At 35.5% G+C, this 22654-nt stretch overlaps 1 protein-coding gene across 2 annotated transcripts in view; it reads left to right on the top strand.

Annotated features, from left to right (window-relative positions):
- Positions 1 to 15283: 15283 nt before the first annotated feature.
- Positions 15284 to 22654, top strand: part of LOC116002112 (protein TOPLESS-RELATED PROTEIN 2-like) — a 10968-nt gene continuing 3597 nt past the window's right edge. For both annotated transcript variants that reach the window (XM_031242141.1, XM_031242140.1), the window contains exons 1-21: positions 15284 to 15471; positions 16158 to 16291; positions 16511 to 16690; positions 16779 to 16892; positions 16969 to 17127; positions 17401 to 17578; positions 17691 to 17817; positions 17923 to 18032; positions 18128 to 18266; positions 18489 to 18598; positions 18918 to 18987; positions 19092 to 19165; positions 19284 to 19379; positions 19485 to 19580; positions 19744 to 19871; positions 20913 to 21147; positions 21236 to 21403; positions 21576 to 21674; positions 21803 to 21949; positions 22117 to 22227; positions 22321 to 22503. In XM_031242141.1, coding sequence (XP_031098001.1) covers positions 16212 to 16291; positions 16511 to 16690; positions 16779 to 16892; positions 16969 to 17127; positions 17401 to 17578; positions 17691 to 17817; positions 17923 to 18032; positions 18128 to 18266; positions 18489 to 18598; positions 18918 to 18987; positions 19092 to 19165; positions 19284 to 19379; positions 19485 to 19580; positions 19744 to 19871; positions 20913 to 21147; positions 21236 to 21403; positions 21576 to 21674; positions 21803 to 21949; positions 22117 to 22227; positions 22321 to 22503 — 2604 coding nt within the window. In that variant the 5' untranslated portion in view covers positions 15284 to 15471; positions 16158 to 16211. The remainder of the gene's footprint in view (positions 15472 to 16157; positions 16292 to 16510; positions 16691 to 16778; positions 16893 to 16968; positions 17128 to 17400; positions 17579 to 17690; positions 17818 to 17922; positions 18033 to 18127; positions 18267 to 18488; positions 18599 to 18917; positions 18988 to 19091; positions 19166 to 19283; positions 19380 to 19484; positions 19581 to 19743; positions 19872 to 20912; positions 21148 to 21235; positions 21404 to 21575; positions 21675 to 21802; positions 21950 to 22116; positions 22228 to 22320; positions 22504 to 22654) is intronic.

Below are 22654 nucleotides of genomic sequence, written 5' to 3'. Positions count from 1 at the left end.
TTTTTTTTTTTTTTCTTCTTTAGGTTTTTTTTTTTTTTTTTTTTTTTACACTTAAGGACAAAGATCAATCTAGCATGACCAAATGAATCTTGTATGTCTTAATTGTATTGAGTATAGTTTGTAAATTAAAGTTATCAAATCATGTTTGAAGTTTTAAAGTTGCAGCAATCCAATATATATAGCCAATCTATATTACAACCTCTAATATATATAGTCAATCTATATTACAGATGCGGACTTTGAACTTGATAACTTGTCTAGAGTACTTAGTTCAAGATCAAGTACAGTGCCATAAAGTAATAGCGCACACGGTAAAGAAGGCACGAAGGAATCGAAAAGCATAAGAACACACGTTTAGGGGGCACCACAATATGGTCAGCCTAACTTTTCATTTCATGGCAATCGATATGTTTACCAAACAAGATTATCACAAAGCAAACACTTCACGGAGTGTGTCTGTACGTTGATCCATAACCTCTGAACTATGTTGAAGTGTCTTGAAAAGTTGGTGCAAGATTTTCCAATCTTCACAGGTTAAGGCTCCCCCTTAGGGTATGTCTGGTTATTGGCGGATCCGCCAATTTTTGACGGATCCGCCAATTTTCAGCGTTTTGACCGAAGTCAAAACGCTGAAAAGCTGTTTGGTTAATGGCGGTTTGGAGCAGCGGTTTCACTCCAAACCGCCAAGTTGCAAAACGCTGCAAGTAGCAACGTTTTGCAACAGCATTTTGGGGAAATATTTTATTTCCCCAAAATGCCCTTATAATTATTAAAAAAAATAAAAAATTAACTTTTAGTTTGCCCAGCGGCAACGGCCGCTAGGCAAACATTGTTGTAAAGAAAAGGAGCCTTGAGGCTCCTTTTATAGGAGCATCAAGGCTCCCTTCCTCACTTATCCCACCGATGTGGGATAAGTGAGGGGGAAAAGATTACAAAAGGGGAGCCTTAGAGGCCCCCCGCCCCCCTCTTTTTTTTTCTTTTTTTTTTTTTAACATTATTATTATTGTTGTTGTTGTTATTATTATTATTGTTATGTTATTATATTTATGTATGTATATACATATATATATATATATATATACCCTTTTGGTCATTTTACATGTCAACCGCTAATCTAAACAGCTAATTTTACCAAACATCTTTTTACAAACCGCTAATACAATTCACTGGTCAAACCCGCTAATACAATCCGCTATTTGATAACCGCTAACACAATCCGCTACCGCTAAATTCCAACCGCTGATAACCAAACAAGCCCTTAGTTGCTGCTCTCCCGAGTTGGTATTGTGGTTTGCAAGCCCTTATGCATCAATTCATCATATCAACTTGAATACACAACACTTTAAAGACAACGGTTATTTAAAATCATTGTCTTTTATGTGTTTTATATTTTTTAAGACAATGACTTATTTATCCGTTGTTGTTTATGTGTTGTCTTTTACAACACTTTGAATACACAACACTTCAAAGACAACGGTGATTTAAAATCGTTGTCTTTGTGCGTTTTATTTTTTTAAAACAATGATTTTATTTATCCGTTGCCATTTGTGTATTGTTTTTTACCGTACTTTGAATACATAATGCTTCAAAGACAACAATTATTTAAAACTGTTATCTTTGTGCCTTTTTTTTAAGACAACGATTTTATTTAACTATTGTCGTTTGTGTATTGTCTTTTATGCACTTTCAATACATAACACTTCAAAGACAACAATTATTTAAAATTGTTGTCTTTGTGTGTTTTATTTTTTTAAAGACAACAATTTTATTTAACCATTGTCGTTTGTGTGTTGTCTTTTACCGCACTTTGAATACACAATACTTCAAAGACAATAGTTTTTTAAAACTGTTGTCTTTGTGCGTTTTATTTTTTTTTTTAAAGACAATGGTTTTATTTATCTGTTGTGTTTGTGTGTTTTTTATCGCACTTTGAATACACAACACTTTAAATACAATGGTTATTTTAAACAGTTGTCTTTGTACGTTTTATTTTTTTCAAAGAAAATGTTATTTATCCGTTGTTGTTTGTGTGTTGTCATTTTACCATACTTTGAATACACAACACTTCAAAGACAATGATTATTTAAAACCGTTGTCTTTGTGTGCCTTATGTTTTTTAAAGACAACGATTTATTTAGAGTTTATTACCAAAATAGTCCCTCGACTATTGCGAAATTACTAATTTGGTCCTCGACAATTTTTTGTGCCCAATTAAGTCCCTCGACTTTGAAAATTTTAACCAATTTAGTCCTCCGTTTATTTTGCCGTTAAAATCGAGACCAAATTGGTAATTTTGCTATAGTCAAGGGACCAAATTGGTAGTTAATTTTTCATTGAAATGGTCCCTTGACTATACTATTTCATTGAATAGTCAAGGGACCATTTCAATGAAAAATTAACTACCAATTTGGTCCCTTGACTATAGCAAAATTACCAATTTGGTCCCTTGACTATAGCAAAATTACCAATTTGGTCCTAATTTTAACGGCAAAATAAACGGAGGACCAAATTGGTTAAAATTTTCAAAGTCGAGGGACTTAATTGAGAAGGAAAAATTGTCGAGGACCAAATTGGTAATTTCGCAATAGTCGAGGGACCATTTCAGTAATAAACTCATTTATTTATTCATTGTCATTTGTGTGTCGTCTTTTTTTTGCGCACTTTGAATATACAACACTTCAAAGACAACTGTTATTTAAAATTGTTGTATTCGTGCGTCTTAGTTTTTTTAAAGATGGTGGTTTTATTTAACCGTTGTCGTTTGTGTGTTGTCTTTTACTGCACTTTGAATACACAACAGTACACTTGAAAGACAACATTTATTTAAAATCGTTGTCTTTGTGCGTTTAAACGACACTTAAACAATTATTTTATATTATATTATATATTTAGACGATACTTAGAAAAGGCATATAATAATCATATCGCTTAGCCTATCTACCCTTAGACACACATAAAAAAAATAGTTATTACTCACCAACCTGCTCTCTTCTTATTAATTTGCTTAGACAAAGTTAAAAATTAAAAAGACTTATTTAGAAAAAAACAAATACTTATTTTGCTCAAACATCTTTTTCTCACTTAGAAAAAAAATAATGAAAAAGAAAACTTAGCTTACTTTAATTTATTTTCCATGTCATTTCTCTCTTAGATACTTAGCAAAAAAAACTTAGCAAAAATTTCGTCTTTCTGCTCTCCTCTCATCTCATCAGCTCAAAACATCTTATCTGCTTAGAACCCTCTTTCTCAAACAAGTCTCCCTGTTCTCAGCCTTTCCTCCGGTCAGAAGCTCCCGACCATTGCGACAGCCATTCCCGCCTTTGTCGCCTATTCAAGTCGTCGTCGCCGTCGCCATCTCTAGTAAGCTAAAGGTTAGTTCTATTACTCATATATCAAACCCTAATCCCAAAATTCCATTTTTGTAATATTTTTAACTTTTCTAGCTTTCTTGTTTCTGGTTTGATTTATACAATTTTGCAAACTAAAGTGTATTCAACATGTTTATGTTTGTCTTTTATCATTAGTTTGTTCTCATCAATTTTGCAAATTGGGCTAATCGGAGCTGCTTAGGGCTCTTCTTGGATGGCGCTGCCCATAGTGTTGGTGCCAGACGGCGAGACGGGTATATAGTTTATTATGCTTCTTTTAAATTATAATTTGCCCTTAAATGTCTTATTTTAATCTTGTAAGAAGTAATAGTATGCACCTTAATTTATATATTTGCCAGGGAGATGAAATATTGTCTATTAATGACATGGCTGTTAAGGGAAAATCTGAGTTTGAAGCATCATTGCTTATTCACTTATACATGGTCCTATTTGAACAACTGTGAACATCATGGTTATATTTATGTATCTTTCTAAATATTTGTCAGTATCATGATGAAAGTGGTTCCAATGATAATATTTTTCATTTTAATTGTATATGATATGGTTTTCAGGTCAAACAGGTGGACCTATGCAATCCATTGATGTTGAAAGACAGATTATTGCTTGAACCCTAATGTTTTATTGGCTGGAGCATATTGAAAATGGTTAAACTTTAGTTGGTTATATGAGCCTAAAGGAATTCAATGCATTGGCCAGAAATGATTTAGCTAATGATATAATATTCCTTATTATATAATGACATTCATTAGCTTTGTGTATTTCACAACCAATTATTAGATCCATTGCATTTGCAAATGCCTTCAAGTACCGGTTGTCTTATAGAACCATACACATGTAGTATCAAAGTATCTATATGTAAGCATACACTTTTACAGCATGTCAACATCAATGTGCCTATCATATTTTTGCCCGATGAATTAGTTTTTCCTACTTACCTATAGTATTCACGTGGTTACCTTAACAACACGTTTGGTTCACGGAATGAATTTTGAGGTAATAGAAATTATATTACATAAGGAATGGAATAGGCAAGAAATAGAATAGGAACTGTATTCTATTGTTTGGTTCGCGGAAGGAATAGACTTTAGGAATTATATTACAGTGTTTGGTTGGTTTAAGGAATAGAAATGAAATATGTTTTAAAAGACATAAATACCCTTATAATAATAATAATAATAATAATAATAATAATAATAATAATAATAATAACAACAACAATAATAAGGACATTCATTTTATTATTAATATTATTATTATGTAATAATAAAATAAAAATAAAAATTATAATAATAGTAATAACAATAATAAGAAAAAATGAATAATAATAATAATAATAATAATACAAAACAAAATTATATATATAATAATTTTTTTAAACACAAATTGGAATTTTTGATCCGACATTGATAACTTATGAAGAGGAGCTCATTTGAGCTCCTCTATATAAGAGAAGCATTGCTTCTCTTTTGAAATTAACAACAGGATGAGGAAGCCTTAAAGAGCCAAAAGCTCATTCATTTAAGGAACCTTAATTGTTCTTAGTTACAAGTTTTTTTTTTTAAATAATATAGGAGCGTTTTGGGAAAAGGAAGATCTTTCTCCAAAACGCGCCAAGGAGTAAAATTGGAAATAATAACATTAGGCTATTCCTGAGTCTGGCCTTAGGAATCTCTATTCCCCTTGCGGGTTATACTCTAAGATAATTTAAGTCCAATGGCAACCAGGAACATGTTATGCAACAAAAAAGATTAATTACATGATGATTTGAAATTTGTAGAAAAAATTGAAGTGTATTCTCAAGATATGCATGCCATGAAATGAGATTGATGCTATAAATTATCTAGGATTCTTTGAATCAAGAATCTTCCAATTTTATTTTATGTGCCCTTGACATTATAGTGCTATTTGCATAACCATGCACAGTTATGTTACTTGTTCTATAATCATAAATTTATGTTAGTGCCAATATTTTTCACTACTATGATAGTTTATTGGTTCTTCTACATTTCCATCAACTCTTGCTTATATTACCTTGGAATTGATAAACCATGCTTGACTTATTAACTTGATTAGTTTAATATGTCAAACAATCTTGTCCTCATTTTCTATTACATTGATGATTGTAAATCTTCTGGTAAGTAATTGATAAATCTTATTGCTCGTAGTCAATGAATTGTGTGATTATGAAGAGGTAAATAGAGTTATACTTTAGAAGAAGGAAATAACTAGTAAACAAGGAGAAGCACAAGTAGATATGTTGAAGGAAACATTTTATAAGATTGTAAGCAAAACCTTTACTTGTTTATCCTCTTTATGTACGGATGCATTTGATTAGAACTTTGTGAATAATATTTAGACTTGGTGGTTGGAATTATTCATTGTATTTTGAAGTAGATGATGAATTCTTGTGTATTTTGAAATACTTTACATACTTGTAGAATATGATTGTACTAATAAATTGATGCTTTGGTATTTATGGTGTTTTTGTGGGTGCACTCATGAATTGACTAACCACACTTAATGGAAACGTAATATCTAGACGGGTAATCGTGAGGTAGTTCAACTTCCCTACTAACCTCCTATACCTTTTTGAATCTTCAAATGCTTACCCCTCAACTACCAACAACTTGGAACCCTATTCCATGGGCGTATCCCATGGTTTTAATCTAAGTAGACTCGTGTCACTAAGTAGGTCCAACACATATTTCCTTAGTGAGAGAAATATACCCTTCTTGCACCGAGCAATTTCAATCCCCATAAAAATACTTCAGCATTCCCAAATCTTTAGTATGAAACTTAGTTCTAAGAAAGGATTTGAGGGAATCGATTTCGCCTGCATCACTGCCTGTGATTACAATGTCATCTACATACACTATCAAGAAAACACACATGTAGTTAGTATGCTTATAAATGACAGTGTGATCAATTGATCATACACACTCCTCTGCATTCCAAAATCAATAACCACATTGCTAAATCTCCAAAACTACGCACGTGAATACTACTTTAGCCCATATATCATTTTGCACACCTTCACATAATACCCCTAAGCAAAAAACCTTGGTGGTTGCTCTATGTAGACTTTCTCAACCAAATTACAGTGTAAGAAGGCATTCTTTACATCAAGCTGGTACAATGGGCCAATGATTAGTAGATGTCAAAGAGATAAATACTCGCACATAAGTCAACTTAGCCACCAGAGAAAATGTCTCGATATAATCTATACCATATGCATGTGCATACCCCTTAGTCACCAAGCTGTTTTGAGACTGGCAACAAAGCCATCAGAATTGATCTTAACCACATAAACCCACTTATACCCAATAGCAACCTTACCAAGTGGAAGTCGAACCAGATCCAAGTTTGGTTTTCCTCAAGAGTGACCATATTTTCCTTCATTGCACGCTTCTAACCATTATGAGACATAGTCCCATAGCATGTATCAAGGACTTCGGAACCAAACTCTAATTGATACACAAAAGCACGTGAAAAGGATAATAGTTTGGTATATGGCACAAAGGATGAAATGGGATAAACACAACGACATTTACCCTTTTGTAGGGCGATAGGATTATCCAAATCTGTTGATGAAGATTATGGTAAGGAAGGATTCACTTGTGGTACTGGCAAGGTTGGGTGTGTGTCAACCTATCTCGACTTCCTGTGATAAAGTTGTGTAACAGGAGGCCTAGTCTCAACTAGGGATGGCAATTCAACCCGCCCCCGATGGGGAAACCCGATCCTCGCCCCGACAGGGGCGGGTTCGGGGAACTATTTCGGGGAACGGGGGCGGGGATGGGGAAAAATTCCTCATCCCCGCCGGGGACGGGGACGGGGACGGGGAGGGTATTCCCCGCCCCGACCCCGATTCCCCGTATATTATTATATTATATTTTATATATATTAAAAGTGACAAACCATATACTATATAAATCATGTAATATAAATTATATATATTTAACAGTACGTACATCACGGAATGTTCATAGCTTTAGGATGTACTCCGTATGGAACAATATATATGCACTCCGTATGTAACAGTATATATGCACACAGTGATTCCATTTGATTCAATCATCATTATATATACAAAAATTGATGCATTGAATTGAGCAACCATATTTGATTCCATTTTATTTCGAAACATGCAACATAGACAATATGGTCAGAATAACATATATGAAGATTAAAAATATGAGAAATTAAAAGTTAAAACCCTAGAAGTTCATTTGTTTTGTTATGTACTTATATTTGGACTTTGGACTTTGAAAGAGTTCGAAACAATTTAAAGTGTTTGGACATTTTATATATGATTATGTATTTTTGTTTGAAAATTTGAAACTTTGGATATTTGTAGTAATCTTAGAGTTTGGATATTTTAATTTTATTAATCTATGTAGGTTGAATTTGAACTTTGTTTAAGGATTCAAGACTTATTTATTTTTCATAATATTAGTTTTAAAAAAAAATTGACATAACTTAAAAAAGTTCCTTGCGGGGATTCCCTGTCCCCGAAAAATCCCCGCCGGGGAACGGGGCGGGGACGGGGAATGGGGAGGGATTTCGGGGACGGGGACGGGGACCCTATTCCCCGGCCCCGCTCCGCCCCGTTGACATCCCTAGTCTCAACCCCTCTCATGGAGCAAGGAATAGTAACAATGTACATAAAGAAATCATCTGGCATTGAATAATCAGATGCGTCGGAAAGAACCTCATTAAATATGGTATTCACAAAGAAAGAAACATTAGTAGAGACTAAGTATCGCCCCTAATCCATGGAATAACAAACGATACCCTTTTTGAGTACTATAATACCCCAAGAAAATACATTTTAGTGACTTAGGATCAAGTTTTCCCCTTTGAGGATGAACATCCTGAAAAAAAATTATAAAAAAAAAAGTGCACCCAAATACCTTAGGAGGAGGGGAAAATAACGGTCTGGACAAATAAACAAAGTGACAAGGATTTTGGCCCCCGAGGAGTCTCGAAGGTGAGCGATTGATTAAGAAATAAGTTGTATGAACCACAAAACACCAGAACATTTTGGGAACTTTCATATGGAACAACAAGGCTCGAGCAACCTCCAACATATGGTGATTTTTATGTTCTGCTACACCATTTTGTTGAGGAGTGCTGACACAAGATGATTGATGTACCATTCTATTTTGACTCATATAACTCAAAAATGAGCGAGAGAAATATTCAGACTCATTATCACTTTGCAAAATTTGGATCACTTTATTGAATTGAGTTTTAACATAGCACATAAATCACAAAAGATGTCAAATAATTCATCTCTAGATTTCATGAAGTATAGCAAGTGTGTCTAGATAAATCATCTACAAAGGTTACAAAGTAATCGATTGATAAGCGTTAAGAATAGTCAAGTTTATGGTCAATTATAGGACAATATTATGTAGTTTTGTCACCCATTTGTAATCATTTTCATGCGTAAAGACTCTAATAAGATCAAATCAGCAAATTCAACTCTAAAGTCGTGTTTTAAGTCATTCCCGCAGGATATAACAGGGTCCAAGGACAAAAAAGAAGCAACAGACGAATAAGCAACCGGGCAGGATCTGACCATGAGAGCCTCACGCGTGAAGGAGGCGTGGACTAATTCTAGTACGCGTCCACGCCCCCGTTCACGCGTGAAGGTGGCATGAAGCGGACTAGTAAGGGCATTTACGGGATTTTGACTTTATGTTGGCTATTTAAACCCTTCCTCTACATTTTGAAGAGGGAGCCCCCATTTTTCTAGATCTGATTTTCCATTAGTTTCTCCCCTTAGGGGGAAATCCCCAATTTTCTCCTTAGGTTAGATTAATTCTTCATGATAGATGCAAGGAGAAGGATGAGAGTGAAGATGTAATAAATCTATTTGGTTTCCTAGGTATTACTCTACTCTTGTTCTTGTTATACTAAGACTTACATCTATTTGTTTTGTTTATTTCTCTTTGTTGATCTTTGATGTTGAAAATGTTAGAGTAAATTAGTAGAGGGGATTGTTTGCCCCACATTAGGCATTGTGATTGATGATTGAATTCTTCCATTTGCTTGTGAAAATGAAGTAGGGTTTTAGTCTTGTGTGGATGATGTTCTTCATGATTTGCTTCTATTTCGGTCAAAGTAGATAGTGGATTTAGTGAAAGTGAGTGCGTGCGCAATAGCGGCCTTTCACGAGTCCAACTCATCCACATCCCCGCCCTCTATCCGGAAGGATGAGGCCCGGGAGGAGTGGTAGGCAAGGTGTTCGATTAAATGCCTCAACCGAATGAGGATTGAGAGTCCGAGTGTGACGTCACTCGGTATTGATACTGTGGACTCCCGTGATTATTTCCGAACCTCGTTTCTACAATCCTCATAGTATGGTTAATTGCATAGGCTAATTAAGGCATTCAACCCCCTTGTTCTTTTAAACCTTTTCCTATTAAATTCACTTTTGCAACCCCCAATTCATGACTCAGATGTTCCCTAGTGATTCTCGTAAGTCTTGTCTATTAACCTCCTAAATGCCAACACTATTTGACTCCAATTTGTCATCCTTGAGAGACCGACACTCAGGGAGTCTTGACTCTTCGTTTTACTACCTACATTACACACCTCACCACTAAATTAACAACATCATCGATGCTACCCGGCATAGACCCTATATATCTTAATGAACCAACTAAAATAAAGACTCTACCATATATAATAATAATAATAATAATAATAATAATAATAATAATAATAATAGAAGTGCCTGAAAATGTTTTCCCGCCCAAACATTTGGGCATTTTTGTAATATCAAATATTTGGATAAAAAAATCATTTAGAATTAAAATCACCCTTTCCTTTGATAACCCTTTGCTTCATAATTTGTGCTATATATATCACCATACCCTCCCTTTCTTAGTTTCTTTATCTCGTAATTATTATTATATACTAATAAACCACTAAAACTTAAAACAGATCTCAGCCTCCCTATCTTTCGTTTCTCCCCTCTATCTCTCGCCTTCCAAATCTGATCTCACCACATTAAAACACAATGAAGAAGAAAGCTCAGAGGTGCAATCGTTCTACTATCGTAAAAGAAGAAACGAGATTTGCTCTCACGTGGTCGTTCCAGATCTGATCACACCGCTACACGGTTGCCATTCAATCGAAGAAGAAGAAGAAAGCCCGATCGTCGTTCTCAAGAAGTATGTTTGTTGCATACATTTCTTCACCAACCAAGCAACCTCTTCACCATATCCACATACATACATCTTTTTTTTTTCTTTTTTAAAATTTAATCAGATGGACTGTTTTTAGCTCATCAACGATATCTTCGAGAAGCTCGCCCAAGAGGCATCTTGACCTGTTACAACAAGAAGCCAACCATCACTTCCCGCGAGATTCAGATCGCTGTAAAATTGGTTCTTCGTGGCGAATTAAGAAAGCACGACGTTTCTAAAAGGCACCAAAACAGTCACCAAATTTTCAAGGTCTTTGATGAAATTATTTAAACATATGTTTCCTTCTGATATAATCCGAATTAGGGTTAATAGCTGTAAAGTAGCTTGGATTTGGATTTAATTTTAGATTATACGGTATTGTTATCTACCTTCGACTATCAATGAATCGATCAGCATTTTCAAAATAAATAATTTAAAAAAAAAAAGCATGAAGGTATATGGTAATAAGCCAATAAATGCACCATTTGTATGATTTTTGGTGACATAAACATTCACGCTTTTTTTTTTTATGATTTATTTTGAAAATGTTTGATCGATTCATTGATAGTTGAAGGTAGATAACAATACCGTATAATCTAAAATTAAACCCAAATCCAAGCTACTTTACAGCTATTAACCCTAATTCGGATTATATCAGAAGGAAACATATGTTTAAATAATTTCATCAAAGACCTTGTAAATTTGGTGACTGTTTTGGTGCCTTTCAGAAACGGCGTACTTTGTCAATTCGCCACGAAGAACCAATTTCACAGCAATTTGAATCTTGCGGGGAGTGATGGTCGACTTCTTGTTGTAGCAGGTCGAGATGCCTCTTGGGCGAGCTTCTCGAAGATATCGTTGATGAGCCAAAAACAATCCGTCTGATTAAATTTCAAAAAAGAAAAAAAAAAGGATGTATGTATGTGGATCTGGTGAAGAGGTTGCTTGGTTGGAGATGAAATGTATGCAACAAACATACTTCTTGAGAAAGACGATCGAGCTTTCTTCTTCTTCTTCAATGGAATGGTGACCGTGTAGCGGTGAAATTAGATATGGAACGACAACGTGAGAGCAAATATGGTTTTTTCTTCTTCTACGATGGTGGAACGATTGCGCTTCTAGGCTTTCTTCTTCATTGTGTTTTAATGTGGTGAGATCAGATTTAGAAGGCGAGAGATAGAGGGGAGAAACGAAAGATAGGGACGCTGAGATCTGTTTTAAGTTTTAGTGGTTTGGGCATGTTTGGTTCGCTGGAAGTGTTTTTCCAATGGAAGTGGGTTCCTTCAAAAAAAAAAAAGAAATTGCACTTTTCCCATGTTTGGTTGATTGGAACTTATATTCCAATGGAACTAGAGTTCTGCATTTCAAAGGAAAACAAAATCGGAGGTGAGAGGTGGTATTTTATTTTCCGTGTTAGTTGGGAACAAAAAGTGAGGTGGTAGGATTATTTTACCTTTGATTCTTCCTCCTCCCGTTTCTTTGCTTCTTCTTCCTCACTGCCAAACTGGAAATTGGAAAGCTAGAACTCCAGCAACGCCTGCGATGGTGGACCTCCTCCAGATTGGCATATCACCGGTCGCCGCCTCGTCTCCTGTCGCCTTGTCTCTGTGCCTCAAACCTCGCCACGAGTACGCCTTCACTGCTTCCACCGCGCTTCCTCCTCTGGTCTCTGGCTCTGATCTGCTGACTGATTCAAATCCCCTTCAATGACTGAAGAAACCTAAACCTATTGTATTATATCAGTTTTGGGCCCCCAAAATTGAAATAAGAATAATGGGGGTTGCCGGTTGTGGACTTGTGGTTCATGGGTTAGGTTAACAACAACAACAACAACAATAATAATACCATACGAATTTATAGGTTTTCCTTGTATATATGATTGGGACATCAATTATCATTATATGTGAACTATTTGTATTGCAAACTCTTATTGATATTTCGAAATATTAATTATTTCGCAATAAGATTGATTAGATACTGGAATTTTTGCATTTACATTCTTAAAGTGGAGAGAAATTTTGTCACAAACATAATAGATCAACTTGTAATAAAATGTACATTTTAATTAAAACAATATATATTTGAAATATAAAATTAATAGTTGTGTTATTACAAATAATGTTTGATTTAAGTAAAGAGAATAATGTTGAAATTGACTCTTTGTGCAATTGTGTTTCAGTAGGTTGAGAAAGTAGTTATGAATAGATACTGCATTGTAACAGAGTCAGTAGTACAAAAAAAAGTAAAGAAAATACAACATATTCATAGAACAATTATAGTACTCCGTGTGACATTCATATTATTTTAGGATGATGATTCAAAAATAATATTCCCCTTTTTTTAATGGTTGAAATAAACAAATCAAGTTAAGTAAATATTTTTATATATGTTAGAGTCACACTTGTGTTAGACGGATCCAATTTAAGATAGTTGCTTATTATTTATGATATAAATCATAATACTTATTACAGAAAATTTAATACCAATTAGAAATAAACAGTTACTTATAATAGATATTGTAATATTTATATGTGAAATTGCGATATTATTTAGAGTAATATGATTGTTTTTTTTTTTTGGGGAAAGTAATATGATTGTTAATAATAATAAATATTGTAATACTTACAATTGAAATTATGATATTTATAAAATGCAATTTTAATCTATATATTGTAATATTTATATGTGAAATGTTACTTATGAAAGAATTTGTAATACATATTGTAGAAAATTTAATACTAATTTGAATTAAAAATGAGTTAATACCCAAAATTATCCTTGACTATAGTGGTTTTTCTCAATTTTGTCCTAAACGACTTTGGTCTCATAAAGTGGTCCCAGACTTTAGTGTTATGACTCAAAATTGTCCTCCGTTAGTTTAGTTGTCAAAAAGGGTGTTAAGTCCAGGGATAAATTAGTAATTTCCATTTTAGGTCTTCTAAGTGCGAATGATATTGAACCACAAGGACCACTCCGGTAACTAGTGACGGGCAGCACCGGTGGATTGTCGTGGCGAGGCGGCGGCAAGGCAGACCAGTGGCGGTCGGCGTCCTCCCTCTACGAAGTCGCACCAGCGGTGAGCAAAGACCGAGCAACAGCCATGTCTCCGTCCTCTTATCTTCTCTCTTTCGTTAGAAGCTCTCTCCTCCACCGACACCAAGCTCACCATCGCAACCTTTCTCCCTCTCTCGGTGTTAGCCGGCAGTGTAATGCGTAGCAACGACCAGCAGCAGCGGCGACTTCCCTCCCCTTTTTCCGGAGACGAGCAACTTATGGCGACAGTAGCAAGGTCCGGCGGTGGTGGATACAGGGATGAAGGTTGCTGGAAAACTGGAATCGGAAAGAGAATCTATGGATTTTGCTGAGTTAACAAACAAAGAACGAACCATGGCTTTCGTCCATAAAATTGGTTGTAAAACGAGACATGTTGTTTGGAAAGCGTGGAAAGAGTGGCTTGGTGGCTTTGAAGTTTGATATAACTTAAATTTGAATTGACAAAATTGCCCCTGTACTTAACACCCGTTTGACACCTTAACTAACGGAGGACAATTTTGAGCAATAACACAAAAGTCTGGGACTACTTTATGAGACCAAAGTCGTTTAGGACAAAATTGAGAAAAACCACTATAGTCGAGGACAATTTTGGATATTAACTCAATTAAAAATAAATCATTACTTATGATAAATATTGTAAATTGTAATACTCATATGTGAAATTGTGATACAATTGATGATAAAATTGATTGTTATTAATGATAAATAATGTATATTTATAACTGAAATCATTACACTTACACACCAAGTTGTCCACAACTCGACCCATCTCACAGACAAGGATCCGTGAGATGGTATCAAACAAGTTTTTGCCTATATTTTAATTTTTATCACACAGAATAAAAGAGTTACAAAAAGAATATAATTTTTCTAAAAAAAAGTCTCAAGTTCTTTTTTATTTACACTAATTTAATCGTTATAATAATAATATAAAGAAATCTCCAAGACTCTAATGGTTTAAGTAGTCTTGAAGGGAAAAGACAAACATCTCTCTCTCCCTTGTCTAGTCACTACACATAGTCTTTTAACTTTGAGCCGGTGTGTATTTTAGTGTTTATTTTTTAAATTTTCAAATGGACTCTTAATTGAAATTCCCAAAAACTATACTTGTGCCAACCAAACAAACTTTAATCATAAGAGAACCTTAATAAGAAGATAAGTAGTTTTTAAGGAAAAAGACAAACATTTCTCTTGTTTAGTCACTACACAGTCTTTTTACCTTGAATGGTGTATTTTAATATTCATTTTTCAAATTTCAAATGGATCATTAATTAAAATTCCCAAAAACTATATATTTGCCCACCAAACAAACTTTATTTCCATCTTATACATTTTTCACAGAATAAAATTCCATTCCCTACTGCAACCAAACGGTTAAAGTATGAATAAAAAGAGAGTATATTAGTTAAAACTGTAATTATAGTTCATAATGAGAGTAGATTAGGAATTAAAGTGGTGTCTATTATAATAAACTGTGCGGAATGGCAAATGTGATTTCGACACGCTTTAGATAGTTCTGTCACAGTCATGTGACTTTATCTCTTTACGATGCTGATTCCTGAGAATTTGAGAGTGGAGTAGTAGGACAGAGAAAAATGTTAAAAAGCCCAACAAAACCCATCCTATAAAAGCTAGCGGTGAGCAGTTCAAGAGAGAGAGAGAGAGGAAAAATCAAAGCCATATCTATATATATAGAGAGAGAAAAAGTGCGAGTACTAAGAAGGGGAAGACAGAAGTAGTGGGTAGTTGTCTGCAGCAAAGAAAAGGGTGAAAGGAGGCTCCTTTGAGTCCTTTCTTCATTCACAGAAATAAACCCTAGCTTTTGCATTGTAAGGCCGCCTTTACTCTTGAAATGTGCACTTTTGGTTTCAATAGCTTGAATGCCCAGATCTGAAAACAGCTCCGTTTTGCTCTCATTGTTGTGGGTTTGAAAGAAAATGAGGAAATATATTGCATTATACCCAGCTTTTCTTTAATATGATATCGATATGTATGTTTTATTGTGCTTTGGAAATTGATGTTTTTGGGCAACTTTGGAGCTCATTTTTCGAGAAAGTTGTGAACTTTGCTTGTGGGGTTTCGAATGTGGGTATCTTCTCGGGATTTGAATGCATTGATTTGAGTTGGTTTGGGAAACTAAGCAGGGCGGGGTTAGTGTGGGGTATGAAGACGACTCTTTTGACCCCGTTGTTTTGTGATGAAGGAGAAGATGGTGGCTTTTGTTTCAAGTGTGTGGGCTTAGTTGAAAATATGATTTTGATGGGAGCTAAATGCTAGAGAATTATGTTTTCTGCTTGTAACTTTTAGCATTCGCCAAGTGGAATTTACAGAGCATTCCATAATGTTAACTATGCGTTTCTTGTAAAGTGCAGTTCTTTTATCGAAGTGATCTAAATTTAGTAGGTGATTGGTGACACTTATGACTGAATTTCTTGACTTAGGTGATTTTAGGGCAAGGGGGCTCATTTGTTTCAAAATTGTTTGCTTAAATTGCATCTCTTCCCTGTATTTTCAGGTTGAAGCCAAATAATTTGCACTGGAGTGGCTAGGGACTCCCGGAGCGGTAACCATGTCTTCCTTGAGTAGGGAACTGGTTTTCTTAATCCTACAATTCTTGGATGAGGAAAAGTTCAAAGAGACAGTTCATAAGTAAGTAGAGGCATTTTATATGTTTAATTCAGTGTTAATTTTACATTATATGATGCAGTGGTTGAATTTTATTGTTGACTTTGAGTGTGTATATATTAAACTGAAGACTAATTTGTACTTTTCTTTGCTTGTTTCCTGCTCACTTATGATATCAAGTTATACATTAACATTGGCACAGCAAAGTAGAAGTTTTTTGATATTATATTTATGAATGTCTAGATTGGAGCAAGAATCTGGATTTTACTTCAATATGAAATATTTTGAGGATCAAGTTCAAGCCGGTGAATGGGATGAAGTAGAACGCTACTTAAGTGGGTTTACAAAGGTTGAGGACAACCGCTATTCAATGAAGATTTTCTTTGAAATAAGAAAGCAGAAATATCTTGAAGCTCTGGACAAGTGAGTTTTGTTGTGCATTCGTAATTGGTTGTTTGAGGTGTCTATCATCAGTAACTGATTGTTCTTTAAATTATGATTTTTTTCTCAGACAAGATCGAGTAAAAGCTGTTGACATTCTTATAAAGGATCTCAAAGTTTTTTCCTCATTTAATGAAGACCTGTTCAAGGAGATTACCCAGTTACTGACTCTTGATAACTTTAGGTACCATAGTTGACCTTATAGCTACAATTCAGTACTCAATCTACTTCTAATGACTTCTTATTGGATATTTCTCTAGGCAGAATGAGCAGCTTTCCAAATATGGGGACACAAAGTCTGCACGAAATATTATGTTGGTTGAACTAAAAAAACTTATAGAGGCAAATCCTTTGTTCCGCGACAAGCTCACATTCCCATCATTTAAAGCTTCTCGATTGCGGACTTTGATAAATCAAAGGTTTCATGCTAATTATAAGTCATTCACATGCATTTATTTGCTAGTACTGATGTATCTGTTTCCAAAGTAATAGTCTTATGTTATCTTACCCCTGCTTCCAAAGTTACAAGGCAATGGTTTTGCCAATGATTATCTCACATAATTAATTTACTATGCTAGCTTCTTAAAGTCTGTGGTTTTTCTTGTTTCTTTTCTTTGATTTTCCTTAAATGTCTCCATTCCTATATTTGGAGCTATCTATATGTTATGAAGTTTTATATCTTCTGATTTCAGTCTTAACTGGCAACATCAATTATGCAAGAACCCACGTCCAAACCCTGATATCAAAACACTTTTTACTGATCATACTTGCGCTTCTACCAATGGAGCTCGACCTCCTCCACCTAGTAATACTCCTCTTGCTGGGCCTGTTCCAAAACCTGGAGCCTTTCCTCCTCTTGGAGTCCATAGTGTAAGAAAGCACCATAGTTTTACAATTGATTTGCTCCTAGTTTGCATGTTACTGCCAATCATATTGCATATAGTAACTCACTTAATTGTGGCTTTGACCTTTTCCATTGCAGCCTTTCCAGCCAGTTGTTTCTCCTTCTCCAAGTGCCATTGCTGGATGGATGACAAGTGCAAGTCCTGCCATACCTCATGCTGCAGTTGCCCCAGGCCCTCCAGGAATTGTGCAGCCCCCTGGTGCCGGTTAGTTGTCCAAATGCTTAATATAAATTTAGTTGCAACTTGATGATGTTTTTGAATAAGCCATACAGTTTTCTAACAACCTGTTGCTTGTGATATTGTCTTTAGCTGCATTCCTAAAACATCCTAGGACCCCCCCTGGTGTTCCTGGAATGGACTATCAAACGGCTGATTCAGAGCATCTGATCAAAAGAATTCGAGCTGGCCAATCGGATGAGGTGTGCATAAATGATGGTTACAAGAACAAGATATTTATCTTGGTTTGGACTTGCTGCTTGTATTCCCAATTAACATACTTAATATTTTTCTCTAGGTTTCATTTTCTGGGTCAACTCATCCACCAAATATCTACCCTCCAGATGACCTTCCCAAAACTGTTGTGCGGAATCTTAGCCAAGGATCCAATGTTATGAGCATGGACTTCCATCCCCAACAGCAGATGATCCTTTTAGGTTGATCTATGAGACTACATTAATATTTTAGCTAATACATTTATTAACTTAAATTCTTTTGTAAGCAATACTTCTGAATCAACTTTAAATTGAGTGAACAGCACCTCTCGAAATGGACGGCACTGCATACAGTATATGCATGCTATTACTCTCCAAAAGTACACACACAAAACACTGTTTTTAATTAAATATACATTTATTAATTGTCTGTTGACTTTGTAGTTGGAACAAATGTTGGTGACATAAGTGTTTGGGAAGTTGGTTCTCGGGAAAGGTTAGCACATAAGACCTTCAAGGTTTGGGATGTCTCAGCCTGTTCAATGCCATTACAGGTAGGTATTTGTTGCCTTCTCTAAAATAAGAAGAAATTTGAAAAGTAGTTAGAATTTTGCTTTTATATGACAAATTAAGAAAAAAGGATATTCATTTGTATATACATGGGAAAGCACGAGTGACAGCTCTGAGAGTGGAATTAAGGTGTAAATATACTTGTGAATGTGTATCATTTGGAGTTGTAAATGACCATAATGACATTGGGCTGAAATGAGTTGAATGTAGTTTAAGGTGTATTCCAATTCTATATGTATGAGACCTCAAACCTATCTTTAGGTATTTCCACCTAATATAAAATCTTGATTGCTTATAATCCAGACAGCTTTGGTGAAAGATGCAACTGTATCTGTCAATCGATGTGTATGGGGCCCAGATGGGGCTATACTTGGTATGGTTTATTTTTCAAATTTTTATCTCTTTTATACAATAATAATTCATGATGGCAAATTAAAATGTTCTGGAATTTGTATGCTGTTCTGTTTTCTTTTCTAGGCGTTGCTTTCTCCAAGCACATAATTCAAATATATACTTACAGTCCATCAGGAGAGTTGAGACAACATTTAGAAGTAAGCCAAAGAACTTCTCCCCTTGTCATATGCACCCTTGCTTTCATAGTGTCACCTTTCCTGGTTTTTATTATGTTTTTTATCAGTAAACCATATTTTGACTCTTTGAACTTTGCAGATTGATGCTCATATTGGTGGTGTTAATGATATTGCCTTTGCTTATCCGAACAAGCAACTCTGCATAGTCACGTGTGGTGATGACAGGTTGATTAAGGTGGGGACCTTCTTAAACTGTTTATGTTTATTACTTTATTGACATACTAGCCCTCGAAATTTCTAGATCCTTCTTTGTTTTTCATTTTAATTTCTTCTCTATTAGGTTTGGGATGCTGTAGCTGGTCGTAGACAGTACATGTTTGAAGGACATGAAGCTCCAGTCTATTCTGTCTGCCCTCACTATAAAGAGAACATTCAGGCAATTTCCCTGAAGCTAGATTACTTTGCTGCTAGTATATGAACTTCATGGCCTTAAATTGACTAGAGTTCTTTTATAAGCTTCAAATTTCTTAAATAATTTCTATATTTGATAAAGAAGCAAAAATAGTCATTCTATTTTATTTATTTATTTACTTTTGCAGTTCATCTTCTCCACTGCAATTGATGGTAAAATAAAAGCATGGCTTTATGATTGCATGGGGTCACGAGTAGATTATGATGCTCCTGGACTTTGGTGTACAACAATGGCTTATAGTGCCGATGGGACTAGGTATGCTCAAAAGTCAGCAGTTTTAGATTTTTGTTGATTAAGAAATGGTTGATTTATCTTGTTTATCACTTGTATATGTATATCTGGTCTGCTTATTCATTTATTTGTATACACTAGTAAAATGTACATGCACAGCAATTGTTTGGAATACAATGCATGCCAATTGCCAAGAGTATAAAATATAAAATGTACATGTGCTGCAATTATATTGTTTGGAATACAATGCCTGCAAAGAGATAAATTTTGTATTAGGAGGTGCAACAAAACTTTGTCTTAGGCCTATACTCTTTTTCCATAGCAGATTTCAACTCTTTTTTTTTTTTTTTTTTTGGGGGGGGGGGGAGTATAGGGCCACTTCTCCTGGATATATTAAAAGCTTTTGGAAGTCAAGCAAACTATTAGACAATTTTAAATAATTTAAAGGTCTTATCCAAATTTGCAAATTTTTATGTTACTACAGGACTATGCTAGAATTTCCTGTGAGATTTTATATCTAGTATGCTGTTTTTAAAGCAATTTAGATTATTATTTAATATGAATAGAACTGATATCTAGAAAAGCTTAGAAGAGTGGAAGTCAATATGAAGGTGATGGTTTAACACACTTCCACTAGGGACTCAAGACAATCTTGAATCTACAATTGCCAGCTCCAGTCTGAGGCTGGTATATGAATATTGATTGCTCAAGTCTAGTTCAAAACTTTACGTTCAAGATATAACCAGTTAACCACTTTATATCTACTTCTGCAAGGCGGATATGGCAATTAATACTTCATTTTCTACGGCCATTGCTTGCAAAGGTTGTTAGATTTAGGTTAATTGATACTTTTCCTGGGTTATTAGATTCAGAAGAAGTCTTAGGGTTGAGTAACATGCTTATATATGATATGTATCTTATCCCAGTTATCTTTCTATGCTGTTCTATATATCATGAAAATTTCATAATTTTTTTATCAGCAAAATGCTGTGATAATGGGCATGCATTTTTAGGATTTTCCCTAATTGGTAGTGTTTTTCTGCATCAATCCCATTTTCCCTTCAGGCTTTTCTCCTGTGGAACTAGCAAAGAAGGTGAATCATACCTTGTTGAGTGGAATGAGAGTGAAGGAGCTATCAAGAGGACATACTCTGGATTTAGGAAGCGATCTTTAGGAGTTGTGCAATTTGACACGACAAGGAACCATTTCTTAGCTGCTGGAGATGAGTTTCAGATAAAGTTTTGGGATATGGATAACATAAACATGCTTACATCCACTGATGCTGATGGTGGATTGCCAGTGAGTATCCTTTGTATATGACAGTCATCCTGTGGTACAGGCACAAAATATTTATCACTGAAGTCTTTGTATTTCTATTCTTTTGCAGGCTAGTCCTAGACTAAGGTTCAATAAGGAAGGGTCATTGCTGGCTGTTACAACTAGTGACAATGGAATCAAGATCTTGGCAAATAATGATGGGCAACGCATGCTAAGGATGCTAGAGAGTAGGCCACTTGAAGGTTCTCGTGGTCTTTCTGACGCTGTCAATATTAAAGTAATAACAATATCAATGTTTTTAATAAATTATTTCTGTATGTTGGCATCTTGGTCTCTCTCTCTCTCTCTCTCTCTTTTTTTTTTTTTTTTTTTTTTTTTTTTTTATAGTTATGGTTCACTTAGCAGCTCAAAAGTTTAAGTTGAGTTACCTTGTAAAATGTGCTCTGCAGCCTCAAATTTCTGGATCGTTAGGTCCTATTCCTAATGTACCTGGCCCAATACTGGACCGTGGTGACAGAATTCAGCAATCAATGTCCATTGGCAACCTGGTCAGTTGATTTGTCTATTTCAGTTTAATTCTTCTAGTTGCTTATGGAGAGTAAATTATCAAGGCTTCTTTGATTGTAAAATTTCATTACTATTATTTGGATCTTTAGTAATTTAGTAATATTAATAGGCCACCATGGAAAGCAATAGGATCCCTGATGTAAAACCTAGGACTGCAGACATTGCTGACAAAGTTAAAAGCTGGAAGTTCCCCGACATAACCGAGCCATCTCAACTTAAATCCCTAAGGTTGCCTGATCCTTTGACCGCAAGCAAGGTATGTTGGAAACTGATTTACTTACTGACAATCGGATCCCATTATTTTCCAATGACTCCAGTCTTGTGGTAGTCTATGTTATTACTTAATCACTCACCATTCTTGGATTGCCTTTTTTCTTTATTCACCTGGAAGATACTTGAACTAAGAGAAAGTTTGAAATGTAGGTTGTGCGGCTTCTATTTACAAATTCTGGGCTTGCATTGCTGGCACTGGGGTCCAATGCTGTTCACAAGCTTTGGAAGTGGCAAAGAAATGAGCGTAACCCATCTGGAAAGGTTTAACTTTGCCTGTGTTTATCAGCACACTTCAATTTCTTATTCATTATTCCTCAATTATTTTACTTGATATTTTGCTATCTTTTCTTTCAGTCTTCTGCTTCCATTGTGCCACAATTATGGCAGCCTAGCAGTGGGGCTCTCATGTCTAATGACTCGAGTGATGCAAAATCAGCTGAAGAGCCTGCTGCATGCATTGCTTTATCTAAGAATGATTCTTATGTCATGTCTGCTTCTGGTGGGAAAGTTTCCCTGTTTAACATGATGACGTTTAAGGTATGCCCCCCCCCCCCCCCCCCCCCCCCCCCCCCCCCCCCCCCCCCCCCCCCCCCCCCCCCCCCCCCCCCCCCCCCCCCCCCCCCCCCCCCCCCCCCCCCCCCCCCCCCCCCCCCCCCCCCCCCCCCCCCCCCCCCCCCCCCCCCCCCCC

The sequence above is a fragment of the Ipomoea triloba genome, chromosome 13 (genome assembly GCF_003576645.1).
Source record: "Ipomoea triloba cultivar NCNSP0323 chromosome 13, ASM357664v1".
Classification (NCBI taxonomy): Eukaryota; Viridiplantae; Streptophyta; class Magnoliopsida; order Solanales; family Convolvulaceae; genus Ipomoea; species Ipomoea triloba.
Note: the sequence above shows the minus strand (reverse complement) of the source record. Positions and strands in the feature narration are given on the sequence as shown.